Source organism: Scyliorhinus torazame, chromosome 12 (genome assembly GCF_047496885.1).
Source record: "Scyliorhinus torazame isolate Kashiwa2021f chromosome 12, sScyTor2.1, whole genome shotgun sequence".
NCBI classification, from domain to species: Eukaryota; Metazoa; Chordata; class Chondrichthyes; order Carcharhiniformes; family Scyliorhinidae; genus Scyliorhinus; species Scyliorhinus torazame.
In genome coordinates, this window is record NC_092718.1 from 140,986,109 (window position 1) to 141,000,787 (window position 14,679).

The 14,679-nt window shown below is 50.1% G+C and overlaps 1 protein-coding gene across 3 annotated transcripts in view; it reads left to right on the forward strand.

Moving 5' to 3' along the window:
- LOC140386627 (collagen alpha-1(XXVI) chain-like) overlaps positions 1 to 14,679 on the forward strand; it is a 472,629-nt gene that overhangs the window by 111,793 nt on the left and 346,157 nt on the right. For 2 of the 3 annotated variants that reach the window (XM_072469110.1, XM_072469111.1), the window contains one exon: positions 2,162 to 2,259. In XM_072469110.1, the coding sequence (XP_072325211.1) occupies positions 2,162 to 2,259 (98 nt within the window). Of the gene's footprint in view, positions 1 to 2,155; positions 2,260 to 14,679 lie in introns of all 3 variants that reach the window. The other variant, XM_072469109.1, reaches the window with a different exon arrangement.

The window sequence follows — 14,679 nt, forward strand, 5'->3', positions numbered from 1 at the left end:
GGTGTCGGAATCCCCTGGAACAATGAAGTTTACTAAAAACTGTGGCATTTTTCATCTTGCATGTAATCTCCTCTCTTTTGGGGATCTGGTAGTGTTCCTGTTTTATGTTTTCATTCAGATCCTTGGGATCTATGCAAGTATGCAACTCTCCATTCCGCTTTTTCATGCACACCATCACACTAACCCAGTCAGTTGGCTCTTCCACTTTTTCTATGTCCCTAACCTCTGCATCTTATCAGCTCGGTCTTGAGACGTTCTCGTGGTGGCCAATTGTTTCATCATTAATTTCATGTTGCCTGTTCAAGTCTATACTTTGTATAATTGATGAATCGCTGATTTTTGTAGCCTTGGCTACATTCACACTATTTGGTTGCTGTCTTCTGTCATGGAACAGGCATTGCTGCGCAGTGATTTTTTTCTGGCACTTTTGGTACAAGTTTTGCTGAATGTAGGGCTTTTTCTCGGACCATGCGTTCTGCCGCACTTCCGGCACAAAATGGCGTGCTCCAGAATTTCTTAAAATGGCCACCGCTCGGACCACATTTCTGATTTTGCTGCAACACAGCAAAGATGGCGTCAATTGCGCCCTCTTTTTTTCCCGCCACTTTCTCGGATTTGGATCTGTGATTTGCTTTTATGTTACCTCACTGGCCTTGCAGATTTTAATGGCATCTGCTTATTTTCAATAGTTTTCCCTCAGCAATCGCTCGCGTAATTTATCACATTGTAAACTGTACACAATTTAGTCTTTTACCAATGAATCACGGAGGTCTGCAAAATTGCACGATTGTACGTTGAGACGAAGATCCGTGACAAAACAGTCAATTTTTGCAGTCTCATCCTGAACATGTAGCGCTCAAATGTTTTTTTTTGGGGGGGGAAAGCAATAGTTATCGAATTGCTCTATTTTCTTTAAGTTGCTCTTCCTGTCTTCCTGCAAAGCAAATTGTACAAATCAATTGCTTGGGGACCGGCTTCTGTCATTAGGAGTGCTATTTTCCTCTCGTTAGAAGCTTCTTGCAGACCTAGAACCTGCACGTAAAAAGTGAACAGTTTCTTGAAAGCACGCCAGTTCACATCTACATTACCAGTCGGAGCAGTTGGTTGGGAGTCTTCAATTCTTCCTCTCGCTTCGACAATCCTGGTAGCATTTTGTTTGACAGCCGATTTTCTCCAAGTGTCTGAGTGTTCTCTTCTGTCTTCCCGGCGAATCTAACTTTCCCTCACTGTTATTTTTCGACACCCCACCACCTGGTACCATGTAATGTTGTTTGATTGTGCTGATCTTGGATCTTGATGTGATAGTGTTAACAAAGAACATTAGACTTAGTTATAAATAGTTCTGTTGTAAAACTAACACTACTCTAAAGGATTACTATAATGTCTAAGATTAATACAATTGGAAATAATGGTCTAACACTAACTTACATGGAGATACTACAGAGCTACTCTTTATATGCGACTGCTATCAACTCATCACTAACACCTTCTGTCGAACACGTGGTGTGTCCGGGTCACGTACATGCTGGAACTACAACAGTAAAACATATAACTTATAATACACATACAGATGATGATGATCTACTGATATTATATACTGATAATAGTCTACCCATCATCACATCTCTGTGTTTGTGTGGGTATCCTCCAGGTGCTGCGGTTTCCTCCCACAGTCCAAATATGTACAGGTTAGGTGGATTGGCCAAGCTACATTTTCCTTTAGTGCCAAAGCTTAAGTGGGGTTGCAGGGAAGAGGGCCTGGATAGGGTGCTCGTTCAGAGGGTTGGTGCAGGCTGAATGACCTCCTTCTGCAGTGTTGGGATTCTATGATTCAACGAAAAGCTGCATTTTTGAACGGTGAGTAACTTCAAAGGGAAATGTTTTTGAAACCACCGAAAGAAGCTGGTGATGGATGTGGAAAATAAACAAATATTTGTCTGGGTTCAATGATGTGTCAAGGGTATGGCTTTTCTCAGTTATGTCTGACCTGCTTTATATTCAGTTAAGAGCAGGCCCAGCAATGTTCTATTTGAATCACAAGGACAAAGTAGCAGGCATCTTTATGATGTGCATTGATGACTTTCTGTGGGGAGGTTCTGCAGAATTTGAACAATGGTTGATTGATAAAATGTCCTTGATTAGTTTTTTGTGCTAGTTACAGGACAATCCTCAGACCAACCTACAAGCTAACCTACAAGAATATGACTGCTTTGGAATGGAGGTGCTGTCCTGGGTTCATGGGTATCAGCTGTGAGGATGGTAAGTCAGTAAGAAGCTGAGTTATGGAATCTCATGAATTCAGAACATTATCCCTCACCAGGTGGGACTGCAGAGGTACTGACATCACAAACGGAGTGTATTTAACAGCAGGCGATTCCTCCAGCATTGTGGTGAATTTAATGCTTTGCTCAACAGGAACATGGGGCAAAGAACCAGATCTACAATGTCTGCACTGGGAGCACAGCACAGGACGGACCCTTTGGCTCCCCAAGCCTGCGCCAACCATGCTGCCTGTCCAACCTAAAATCTTCTACGCTTCCATAACCCTCTATTCCAATCATATTCATGTATTTGTCAAGACACTCTCCAACCTCTCCTCCTAGCTAATGCCCTCCATACCAGGCAACATCCTGGTAAACCTCTTCTGTACCCTTTCCAAAACCTCCACATCCTTCTGGTCGTACAGCGACCAGAATTGACCACTTTATTTCAAGTGTGGCCTAACTAAGATACTATAAAGCTGCAGTATGACTTGATAATTTTTATACTCAATGCCCCGGCCGATGAAGGCAAGCATGCCATACGCCTTCTTGACTATAGTCGTTGCCATTTTCAGTAACCTATGAACTTGAACACCCAGATCCCACTTCCTGTCAGTACTCTTAAGGGTTCTGCCATTTACTATATATTTCCCACCTATTTTAGACCTTCCATGTGATGTGGCAGGGTCAGGAGGTGGGGAGTCTGAGGTGGTGGGGTGTTCCGGCACCTTCCCTGCGGGAGTCACCGGCACGAGCCCCATCACCTTGGTTCTTGAGCTACTCCATGGGTTGGAGGTGCAAGCGGAGCTAACCTCTGAGGCTCCCCCGCCACCTGGCGCTGCCAGTCCTGGCCTGCTGCAGTCTAGACCAGGGTCTGCATGCTCGCGGCCATGGAGCACAGGGAGTGGACCACATCACGCTGTGACTGTGTCACCACCTTCAGGGTCTGTGTGACATCAGCCAGTGACTGCACCATCTCCCTCTGGGACTGGGCCACCTCCCTCTGTGTCTGTGCCACGTTGGCCCAGCACCTGGGCAATGCCTCCGATGCTCTCAGCCACGCTTTGGAGCGCAGTTGCAATATCCAGGTGACTCTGGTACATGACTGCCTGTGAGAGGGCAGCCCTGTCCTGGGCCTCAGCCACCGCCTGCACAGAATGCCCCAGACCTTTAACATCCTGATTCATGGCCAAAACCTTCACTGCCAAGGCCTCCACCGCCGATGCCAGCCATGCGGTCTTGGCACACATGGGTGGCACACATGGTTGGCAACGCCTCCTGCTCCTGCACATGATTGGACTCCTCCCACTGCATCTGCAAGTGCTGGATGGTTGCCGACAACTCCTCATGTAGTTCCTGACTCTGAGCCTGCATCTCTACTATCACTGTGACCGTCCGTTCCAGAAGCCCAAAACTTGTCTGGCTAGCAGTTAATCCCTTGGGGCGGTCTGCCCTCTGACCGTTCGCCCCTCGGTGCTTCCTACCACCATCTGATATACCGGAGCTTGTTTGTGGTGCAGGAGCCTCTTCACTAAAGTGTCCAACCGAGCTGCGTGTCTCTGGGAAGGTGAAGGGTGTTGGAGATAGCTGCGATGGAAAGTCGGTGTCTTCCCCGGACTCGAGCTCTGGGGTATTACGGGATGTAAGTCGATGGCTTCCATCCGTGTCGGTGTCGGCGTCATCACCTGGGGTTGTGGTCGGGTCAGTGGGGGGATACCAGAAGGGTCAACCTAATCACTAGCAGCTCCTGTAAGACACAAGACAAGATGCATGTTTCTATCGCGACCTGAGGAAGAGTGAGGGTGGTGGGCGTATGTGGGGGGAGGGGGGTGTATGGACAGGGGTGATAGTGGTGGTGGAGAGGGCTCTGGGTGCGGTGGCGGGTGTGGGGTGGTGGTGAGGGGGTGACACATGTGCCATGGGAAAATGCAGCTCAACGCGGTCCCATTTCCTCGCCCAATGTCGACTTCCACCTCGGCGACTGCCCTTTCTTTGGGCACTCTGGCCACATCCGGTGTCTCTGTTCTGCTGTGGAAAGGAGCCGCAGGTCCGACAGTCCTCCTCCAGTCTTCTCCCTCTCCCAGTGGTTGTGTGTGGCCTTCTTTTGAGGCAAGGCGGGGTGGTAACAGGAAACGCACCGTGTTCGCCAGTCCGACGCATGCAGTCCAGGGGGTGGGTAGCTGGTGGCTTCAGTGGCTAGGGCACCTGGCGGGCGTTATGGGTGCCAGCATGTGGTGCAGGGTGAGGGAGGGGGATGGGGGGCGGGGCACAATGCTGCCTATTCATTCTGGCTGCCCAGAGGTGGTTGTGCAGTTTATTTTGGTACTGCTGGCTGGTCCTCATGGTGTTGCACATGGCGCTGATGATCTCTGCCACTTTCGTCCAGGCCCACTGAACGGCGGCGGCGGCTGGCAGCCTCCTTCCGACGTGGGGTATAGAAATGCCCGCACCTCCTCCATGGCATCCAACAGGGCCTCCAATTCCGCATCGGTAAGCCTTGGTGCTGCTGGTCTTGCTGCTATCTTGTTGGCTGGGATGGTGTGTGTATATATGCGGCTGCAGCTCGATTGCCTCCTGAGTGCCTATCCTGAATCCTGACTCATTGAAATTAATCGTGTTCCACGTGGTGCCGGTGCTAGTCCCTTAACGGTCTGTGAATTGGTCCAGGTGTGGCGCCAATTTTGCTGTCGTAAAAGTCCACTAATCCTGCCCCGGCGTCACCACTTTGGGCTGGATCCTCCGACTTTGAGACGAGGTGCTAACGCCAGCGTGGGAACAGTGGTGTTTTACGACAGCAAAAGGTGCACCGATTCAACAACTCTAAATGGGCTAGCACTATCGCCACGTGGAAAGCAGCCGGTTCCAAGCGACTCCGTGCCGGATTTGCCGGGTCCATGATTGGTGCACATGAGGCCCACACGTCGCAGCCACACTTAAACATTCCATCCCCCAACACACATCATCCCAGCCAGCAAGATGGCTGCAAGGAGAGGAACGCCACGGTTCATGGACACTGGGTTGGAGACCCTCCTAGACGCCATGGAGGAGAGAAGGATGACCCTATACCCCAGTCCAGGAGGAAGGCCACCAGGCACCACCATTCGCCATGCCTGGGCGCAGATGTCAGAGGCGGTGAGTGCCGTGCGCAACGTCGCCCGGACAGGCATAGAGTGCCGGGAGAGTCTGCACGACCTCCTCAGGCCTGCCAGGGTGAGTCGACTACTCCATGCCCCTGACACTAACCCCGCCTCCCCCAAGCGGACGGCCAAACGCCCACCCTGCCCCACATGCCAGCACCCATACCAGCTGCAATGGCCAGGTGCCCTGGCCGCTGGTTCCACCATCTACCCAACCCCTGAACTGCATGCGTCGGATCTAATGGTGTCGTTGTTTTGTGACCCTGCTTAGTTGCGCATCCCCATGACACGTGTGGACCCCCCCCACACCCCCCTTGACCCACACCCCCCTTGACCCACACCCCCCTTGACCCACACCCCCCTTGACCCACACCCCCCTTGACCCACACCCCCCTTGACCCACACCCCCCTTGACCCACACCCCCCTTGACCCACACCCCCCTCAACCCCTGTTGTACCTTCTAAACCACTGTTTCTGTAACCCGTATACAGTGGACAAATTACCACAAGTTGTTCAATACGGTAATAGTTTATTACACGCACACACATGAACACACACATACATGTTTCACTCTAAACTAACACACAGGAACTTCACGTCCAGGTGACTGCCATGTACAGAGGCTCATCTGGCCGTATCTGTAATCCATGGTCTGGCAGTGCTGGATGTCTGTTGCTGGTCGTCTGCGGCCCCGGCTCTGCTCCCTCTGCTGATGGCGTGGATGGTCTCCTCCTTGGCTGGTGAAGGTATCACCATTGTTTCTGTCGATGGTCGAGAGAGCGAATGGCGGAGTACACTCGAGGGTCCGAATGGCCCCCTCCTGCTTTCATCCACTGTGTCCTGGACCTGGGCTGCAGCCTTTGTACATTTGCAAACTGCAGCTCGTCCGTGTCCATGTGATGCCCAATGTCCCATCGATCTTTGCAGGCAGCCATCTCAAGTCCCCAGGTTCCCCCCTCTTGATCCTTAAGGCGAAGCGTGGTGGAACACACACACGGACCAATACCTGCCCAGCACTCCCAGTCACCTGTCCGTCAGGTAAGACCCTAACTCTACATGCAAAACTCCCTAATACAGAATACACGAATAACAAAGACAAATATAAATATACATTCCATAACTGACCTAATACGGTCAGAGAAATGGAAGTGTCTGTACTGTAAGAGTCTGATGCAGAGGTGGGACAATATTGAAAACCCTGATACAGAAGTGGAGGAATACTGTCCGGTACAAACTGCAGAACATACAGACGGTAGTGCAGATCAATGTAAACAGGCTGGCCTTATGCATTTACAGTTCTACTAAGGTCATATACAAGCCAACCTGGATACTCAGTGCAAAACAAGTATCAGTCCCCGGGGATCGTTGGTTTGGCTGGATTAAAGGGGCCCGTGCAGTAAATATGAGTCCCATGTCCTGCCGTTCAGTGATCTCTGCTGTCCACCTACGGAATTGGACCGTGACGATGATGAGATAGGTCAAGTTAAACAGGATCAGAATGACAGCCAGGTGGAGGTGGAGTCGAACAATGGGATGTCTCCGAAAGTTGTCATAATATCCACTCATGTATATAATGAGAAGCAGACAGGCAGTGATTGACACATAGGATGACCAGTAAGCATACAACACAGCACAGCCAATCACCAGACAGGACACTACCACTATAAAACCAGAGGGCACTAGGATTCCCGCTCTCTTGGGACCCAGCAACTGAGACAGTCAGAGTCCACGAGCGAGCAAGCACAAACAAACAACATGAGGTAGCTAGTAAGTCTGGTCAGGCTACCGCAAGGTCACTAGTCAGATCAGTATAGTGTCGACCCACAGCTGAATATGCACAGCAGTTCATCGAGTTGAATAAAACAGTGTTGGATCTTCTCCTGTGTTAGACGTCTGTTTCTAACTTCCCAGCATTGTGCAGTCCACATCGAACCAACCTGCCGAACGTATCATGGCACCAGAGTGATATTGATCTTGACGGATCTACCTCGAGTGAATCAGCATCGACCAGCCAGCAGCCATCCAGCAAAAGGGAAAACATCCAGCCTCCTCCGCAACTCCGGATCTCCGGCAACCTCGGCACCAACTGGAAAATCTTCAAGCGAAAGTTCCTCATGTACATCGAAGCCTCCGACCTCGAGGCAGCATCGGATGCCAGGATGATCGCGCTATTTCTCTCCGCTGCGGGGGACCACGCCATCCATATCTACAATTTGCTTACGTTCGCTGACGGCGAAGACAAAACAAAATTCAAAACAGGCCTGCTGAAGTTCGACAGCCACTGCGACATTAAGGTGAATGAGAGCTTTGAACGGTACATCTTCCAACAGAGGCTTCAGGGTAAGGATGAACCTTTTCAGTCCTTCTTGACCCATCTCCGCATCCTAGAGCAGTCATGTAACTATGACTCAACGGCTGATTCCATGATCCGGGATCAGATCCTTTCCGGGGTCCAGTCCGACTCCCTGCGGGAGCAGCTCCTCAAAATCAAACAGTTGACCCTCTCCGTCGCCATCGAAACGTGCGTTGTCCATGAGCTTGCCAAGAATCGTTACTCCCACATCAGGGTGGCAGAAACTGCAAAACTGGCTCCCACGAGGCAGAAAGGGTGCAGAGAGTGGCCAGAAAACATCAAGGAGAGTGGCAGTTTTGCACGCTTTTCTCGGATCCCTGCGCATGCGCGCCACGACCGAGTGGACGATGAGATCGAAAACCCGACTGCGCAGGTGCATACGTCGGCTGACCGCACTATGCATGCGCGATGGCGCACGGATCGCGGTGACGTCAGCTTCATGACGTGTCCGAATTGTGGCTCCACCCACTTAAAGCGGCAATGTCTGGCAAGAGGATGCCAATGTCACCAGTGTGGCGAGCTTGGCCACTACGCAGCCCTCTGCAGATCCGCTCCACCGCTCAGCAGCCAGCGATCCCAGCTGCGGCGCAGAAGTATCCGCTCAATACAACAAGGCATGCCAGATTCTGATCCTGACAGCCCAAATGACCCTGATGCTGACTGCCTCAAGTCTCCATATCCGGTGGGTATCATAACCACACATGAGCTGGCCTCCACCACACCTGCGAAACGCCTCTCGATCCTCAGTGTGGATCCCGACGATAATTTTGATATTATATTTCTAATCAGTTACGGTAAAGTGGAAAAATGGCAGGAGATCCCAGACCCGTGTTATGCTCCTCGTGCTCAATGTGGGAGTTCAGGGACGCAGCCGATGCCCCTGACTCCTTCATGTGAGGGAAGTGTGTACAGCTGCAGCGCCTGTTAGACCGCATGACGGCTCTGGAGCTATGGATGGACTCACTTTGGAGCATCCGCGATGTTGAGGAGGTTGTGGATAGCACGTCCAGTGAGTTGGTCACACCGCAGATTGGGATTGGTGAGGGAGACAGGGAATGGGTGACCAAAAGGCAGAGAAAGAGCAGGAAGGCAGTGCAGGTGTCCCCTGCGGTCATCTCCCTCCAAAACAGGAAAACCGTTTTGGATACTGTTGGGGGAGATGACTCACCAGGAGAAGGCAGTAGTAGCCAGGTTCATGGCACCGTGGCTGGCTCTGCTGCACAGAAGGGTGGGAAAAAGACTGGCAGGGCTATAGGGGATTCAATCGCAAGGGGAGTAGACAGGCGTCTCTGTGGTCGAAAACGAGACTCCGAATGGTATGTTGCCTCCCGGGTGCACGGGTCAGGGATGTCTCAGATCGGCTGCAGGACATTCTGAAGGGGGAGGGTGAACAGCCAGTTGTCGTGGTGCATATAGGCACCAACGATATAGGTAAAAATTGGGATGAGGTCCTACAATCAGAATTTAGGGAGTTAGGAGATAAGTTTAAAAAGTAGGACCTCAAAAGATAGTAATCTCAGGATTGCTACCAGTGCCACGAGACAGTCAGAGTAGAAATTCAAGAATAGTCAGAATGAATACGTGGCTTGAGAGATGGTGCAGGAGGGAGGGGTTCAAATTTTTGGGACATTGGAACTGGTTCTGGGGGTGGTGGGACCATTACAAATCGGATGGTCTACACCTGGGCAGGACTGGAACCAATGTCCTAGGGGGTGCTTTTGCTAACACTGTTGGGGAGGTTTTAAACTAATGTGGCAGGGGGATGGGAACCAGATTAGGAAGTTACAGGTCAGGAAAGAGGCAGCAAATAAAGCCAGTAAGTTACTAGATAATAAACTCAATGTGACTAAGGGGAAGAGTAGACAGGGAAGAGATGATGAACGCAAAGGGACAGGTGGTCTGAGGTGCATTTGTTTCAATGCGAGAAGTGTAGCAGGTAAGGCAGATGAACTTAGGGCTTGGATTAGTACCTGGGAATATGATGTTATTGGTATTACGGAGACTTGGTTGAGGGAAGGGCAAGACTGGCAACTAAATATTCCAGGGTATAGATGCTTCAGGAGGGATAGAGGGAGGTAAAAGGGGTGGAGGAGTTGGATTACTGGTCAGCGATGGTATCACAGCTATGATTAAGGCACAATGGAGGATTCGAGCACTGAGGCAATAAGGGTAGAGCTAAGAAATAGGAAGGGTGCAGTAACATTGTTGGGACTTTACTACAGGCCTCCCAAAAGCGAGCGTGAAGTAGAGGTACAAATATGTAGACAGATGATAGAAAAATGTAGGAGCAATAGGGTGGTAGTGATGGGAGATTTTAACTTCCCCAACATTGAATGGGACTCATGTAGTGTTGGAGGCGTCAATGGAGCAGAATTTGTAAGGAGCATCCAGGAGAGTTTTTTAGAGCAGTATGTAAATAGTCCAACTCGGGAAGGGGCCATACTGGACCTGGTATTGGGAAATGATCCCGGCCAGGTGGTTGAAGTTTCAGTCGATGATTACTTTGGGAACAGCGATCACAATTCCGTAAGTTTTAGAATACTCCTGGACAAAGACGAGAGTGGTCCTAAAGGAAGAGTGCTAAATTGGGGAAAGGCCAAGTATAACAGAATTCGGCAGGAGCAAGGGAATGTGGATTGGGAGCAGCTGTTTGAAGGTAAATCCACATTTGATATGTGGGAGTCTTTTAAAGAGAGGTGATTAGAGTGCAGGACAAACATGTCCCTGTGAAAATGAGGGATAGAAATGGCAAGATTAGGGAACCATAGATGACGGGTGGAATTGTGAGACTAGCTAAGATGAAAAAGGAAGCATACATAAGATCTAGGCGACTTAAAACTGATGAAGCTTTGGAGCAATATCGGGAAAGTAGGACAAATCTCAAACGTGCAATAAAGAGGGCTAAAAGGGGTCATGAAATATCTTTGGCTAACAGAGTTAAGGAGAATCCCAAAGCCTTTTATTCGTATATAAGGAGCAAGAGGGTAACTAGAGAAAGGATTGGCCCACTCAAAGACAAAAGAGGGAATTTATGCATGGAGTCAGAGGAAATGGGTGAGATTCGTAATGCGTACTTTGCATCGGTATTCACCAAGGAGAGGGACATGACGGATGTTGAGGCTAGGGATGGATGTTTAAATACTCTAGATCAAGTCGGCATAAGGAAGTGGGAAGCTTTGGGTATTCTAAAAGGCATTAAGGTGGACAAGTCCCCAGGTCCGGATGGGATCTATCCCAGGTTACTGAGGGAAGCGAGGGAAGAAATAGCTGGGGCCTTAACAGATATCTTTGCAGCATCCTTGAGTACGGGTGAGGTCCCGGAGGACTGGAGAATTGCTAATGTTGTCCCTTTTTTTAAGAAGGGTAGCAGGGATAATCCAGGGAATTATAGGCCTGTGAGCTTGACGTCACTGGTAGGCAAACTGTTGGAGAAGATACTGAGGGATAGGATCTATTCACATTTGGAAGAAAATAGACTTATCAGTGATAGGCAGCATGGTTTTGTGCAGGGAAGGTCATGTCTTACAAACCTAATAGAATTCTTTGAGGAAGTGACAAAGTTAATTGATGATGGAAGGGCTGTAGATGTCATATACATGGACTTTAGTAAGGCGTTTGATAAAGTTTCCCATGGCAGGTTGATGGAAAAAGTGTAGTTGTATGGGGTTCAGGGTGTACTAGCTAGATGGATAAAGAACTGGCTGGGCAACAGGAGACCGAGAGTAGTGGTGGAAGGGAGTGTCTCAAAATGGAGAAAGGTGACTAGTGGTGTTCCACAAGGATCCGTGCTCGGACCACTGTTGTTTGTGATATACATAAATGATCTGGACGAAGGTATAGGTGGTCTGATTAGCAAGTTTGCAGATGATACTAAGATTGGTGGAGTTGCAGATAGCGAGGAGGACTGTCAGAGAATACAGCAAAATATATATAGATTGGAGAGTTGGGCAGAGAAATGGCAGATGGAGTTCAATCCAGGCAAATGCGAGGTGATGCATTTTGGAAGATCTAATTCCAGAGCGGACTATACGGTCAATGGAAGAGTCCTGGGGAAAATTGATGTACAGAGAGATCTGGGAGTTCAGGTCCATTGTACCCTGAAGGTGGCAACGCAGGTCGATAGAGTGGTCAAGAAGGCAGACAGCATGCTTGCCTTCATCGGACGGGGTATTGAGTATAAGAGTCGGCAGGTCATGTTACAGTTGTATAGGACTTTGGTTCGGCCACATTTGGAATACTGCGTGCAGTTCTCATAGATTTCATAGAATTTACAGTGCAGAAGGAGGCCATTCGGCCCATCGAGTCTGCACCGACTCTTGGAAAGAGCACCCTACCCAAGGTGAACACCTCCACCCTATCCCCATAACCCAGTAACCCCACCCAACACTAAGGGCAATTTTGGACACTAAGGGCAATTTATCATGGCCAATCCACCTAACCTGCACATCTTTGGACTGTGGGAGGAAACCGGAGCACCCGGAGGAAACCCACGCACACACGGGGAGGATGTGCAGACTCCGCACAGACAGTGACCCAAGCCGGAATCGAACCTGGGACCCTGGAGCTGTGAAGCAATTGTGCTACCCACAAGGCTACCGTGGTCGCCACATTACCAGAAGGATGTGGATGCTTTAGAGAGGGTGCAGAGGAGGTTCACCAGGATGTTGCCTGGTATGGAGGGTGCTAGCTATGAAGAAAGGTTGAGTAGATTAGGATTGTTTTCGTTGGAAAGATGGAGGTTGAGGGGGGACCTGATTGAGGTCTACAAAATTATGAGAGGTATGGACAGGGAGGATAGCAACAAGCTTTTTCCAAGAGTAGGGGTGTCAATTACAAAGGGTCGCGATTTCAAGGTGAGAGGGGGAAAGTTTAAGGGAGATGTGCGTGGAAAGTTTTTTACGCACAGGGTGGTGGGTGCCTGGAACACTTTGCCAGCAGAGATGGTAGAGGCAGGCACGATAGCATCATTTAAGATGCATCTCGACAGATATGGGGCCGAAGGGCCTGTTCCTGTCCTGTAGTTTTCTTTGTTCTTTGTTTGATGAGTGGTGTGCTGTCCTCACAGTTAACAAGGCTCGCATCCGATTTAAACTGAACACCGGCGTGCCTGCGAACCTCATCTCACAATCCGACCTCGACACCATCCGGGCCCGACCAAGCATTCTTCCACCGGCCTGCCAGCTCCTTGAGTACAATGGCAATGCCATAGCTGCCAGTAGCTCGTGTCAACTAGGGGTATCCAACAAGGCGATCAAGGCAACGTTACGATTTGAAATCGTCAGGCCTGACGGGGCATCCCTGCTCGGTGGTCGCGCCTGCAAGCTCCTGAACCTGGTTCAGCGAGTCAACACCATGTCATCGTCACCGGCGACAGCCTCGCCCGATGGAAATTTGCAAGCCGACATAGACGACATTATCTCGCAGTCCACAGTATATTCAATGGAATGGGCACGCTCCAATACCGATACAAAATACTGCTCAAGCCCAACGCCATCCCTGTAATCCATGCACCACGCCGGGTGCCGGCACCCCTCGGGGATCATCTGAAAAAGCAACTACTGGACCTCCAAGACCAGGGCATCATCTCGAAGGTCATGGAGCCAACAGACTGGGTCAGCTCCATGGTCTGCGTAAAGAAGCCATCAGGGGAGCTCCGCATTTGCATTGATCCCAAGGATCTAAACCGCAACATCATGCGGGAGCACTACCCGATCCCGAAGCGTGAAGAGTTAACCAGTGAGATGGCTCATGCCAAATTCTTCACTAAGCTAGACGCCTCCCGGGGTTTTTGGCAAATACAGCTGGACGACTTCGGCGGCGTGAGAGCAGCTGGTTAGTCAGTTTCAGCGGGAGCATTGCGGAAGGAGGTTGCTGGGAGGTAAGTCAACCTTTAAAAGCACTTCTCTTTGCAGGGGCAGGCCAGTCGATTTCGGCGGCGTGAGAGCAGCTGGTTAGTCAGTTTCAGCGGGAGCATTGCGGAAGGAGGTTGCTGGGAGGTAAGTCAACCTTTAAAAGCACTTCTCTTTGCAGGGGCAGGCCAGTCGATTTCAGCGGGAGTGGAGCTGGCTGGTTGGTCAATTTCAGCAGGAGCTGAGAATTTTTCTTTTTTTTTTTTTAAATTAGTTTTTTAGGCAGGATCAGGAAGTCGACCCGCGGACGTCTGGGAAGACCCTCCCAATAAATTCTGGTGGAGAGGAAACCCATTGGTCTGAGGTAAGTACCATATTTTTATTATATTATTATTATTTTTTATAAAAATTTAATTTGGTTGTTAGCCAGATCTTGGTAGAAAGTTAGAGGAATGGCAGGGAAGGGAGTGCAATGTTCCTCCTGCAGGATGTTTGAGGTGAGGGATGCAGTTAGTGTCCCTGCTGATTTTACCTGCAGGAAGTGCTGCCATCTCCAGCTCCTCCAAGACCGAGTTAGGGAACTGGAGCTGGAGTTGGAAGAACTTCGGATCATTCGGGAGGCAGAAGGGGTCATAGATAGCAGCTTCAGGGAATTAGTTACACCAAAGATTGGAGATAGGTGGGTAACTGTAAGAGGGACTGGGAAAAAACAGTCAGTGCAGGGATCCCCTGCGGTCGTTCCCCTGAGAAACAAGTATATCGCTTTGGATACTTGTGGGGGGGGGGACTTACCAGGGGTAAGCCATGGGGTACGGGCCTCTGGCACGGAGTCTGTCCCTGTTGCTCAGAAGGGAAGGGGGGAGAGGAGCAGAGCATTAGTAATTGGGGACTCTATAGTCAGGGGCACAGATAGGAGATTTTGTGGGAGCGTGAGAGACTCATGTTTGGTATGTTGCCTCCCAGGTGCAAGGGTACGTGATGTCTCGGATCGTGTTTTCCGGGTCCTTAGGGGGGAGGGGGAGCAGCCCCAAGTCGTGGTCCACATTGGCACCAACGACATAGGTAGGAAAGGGGACAA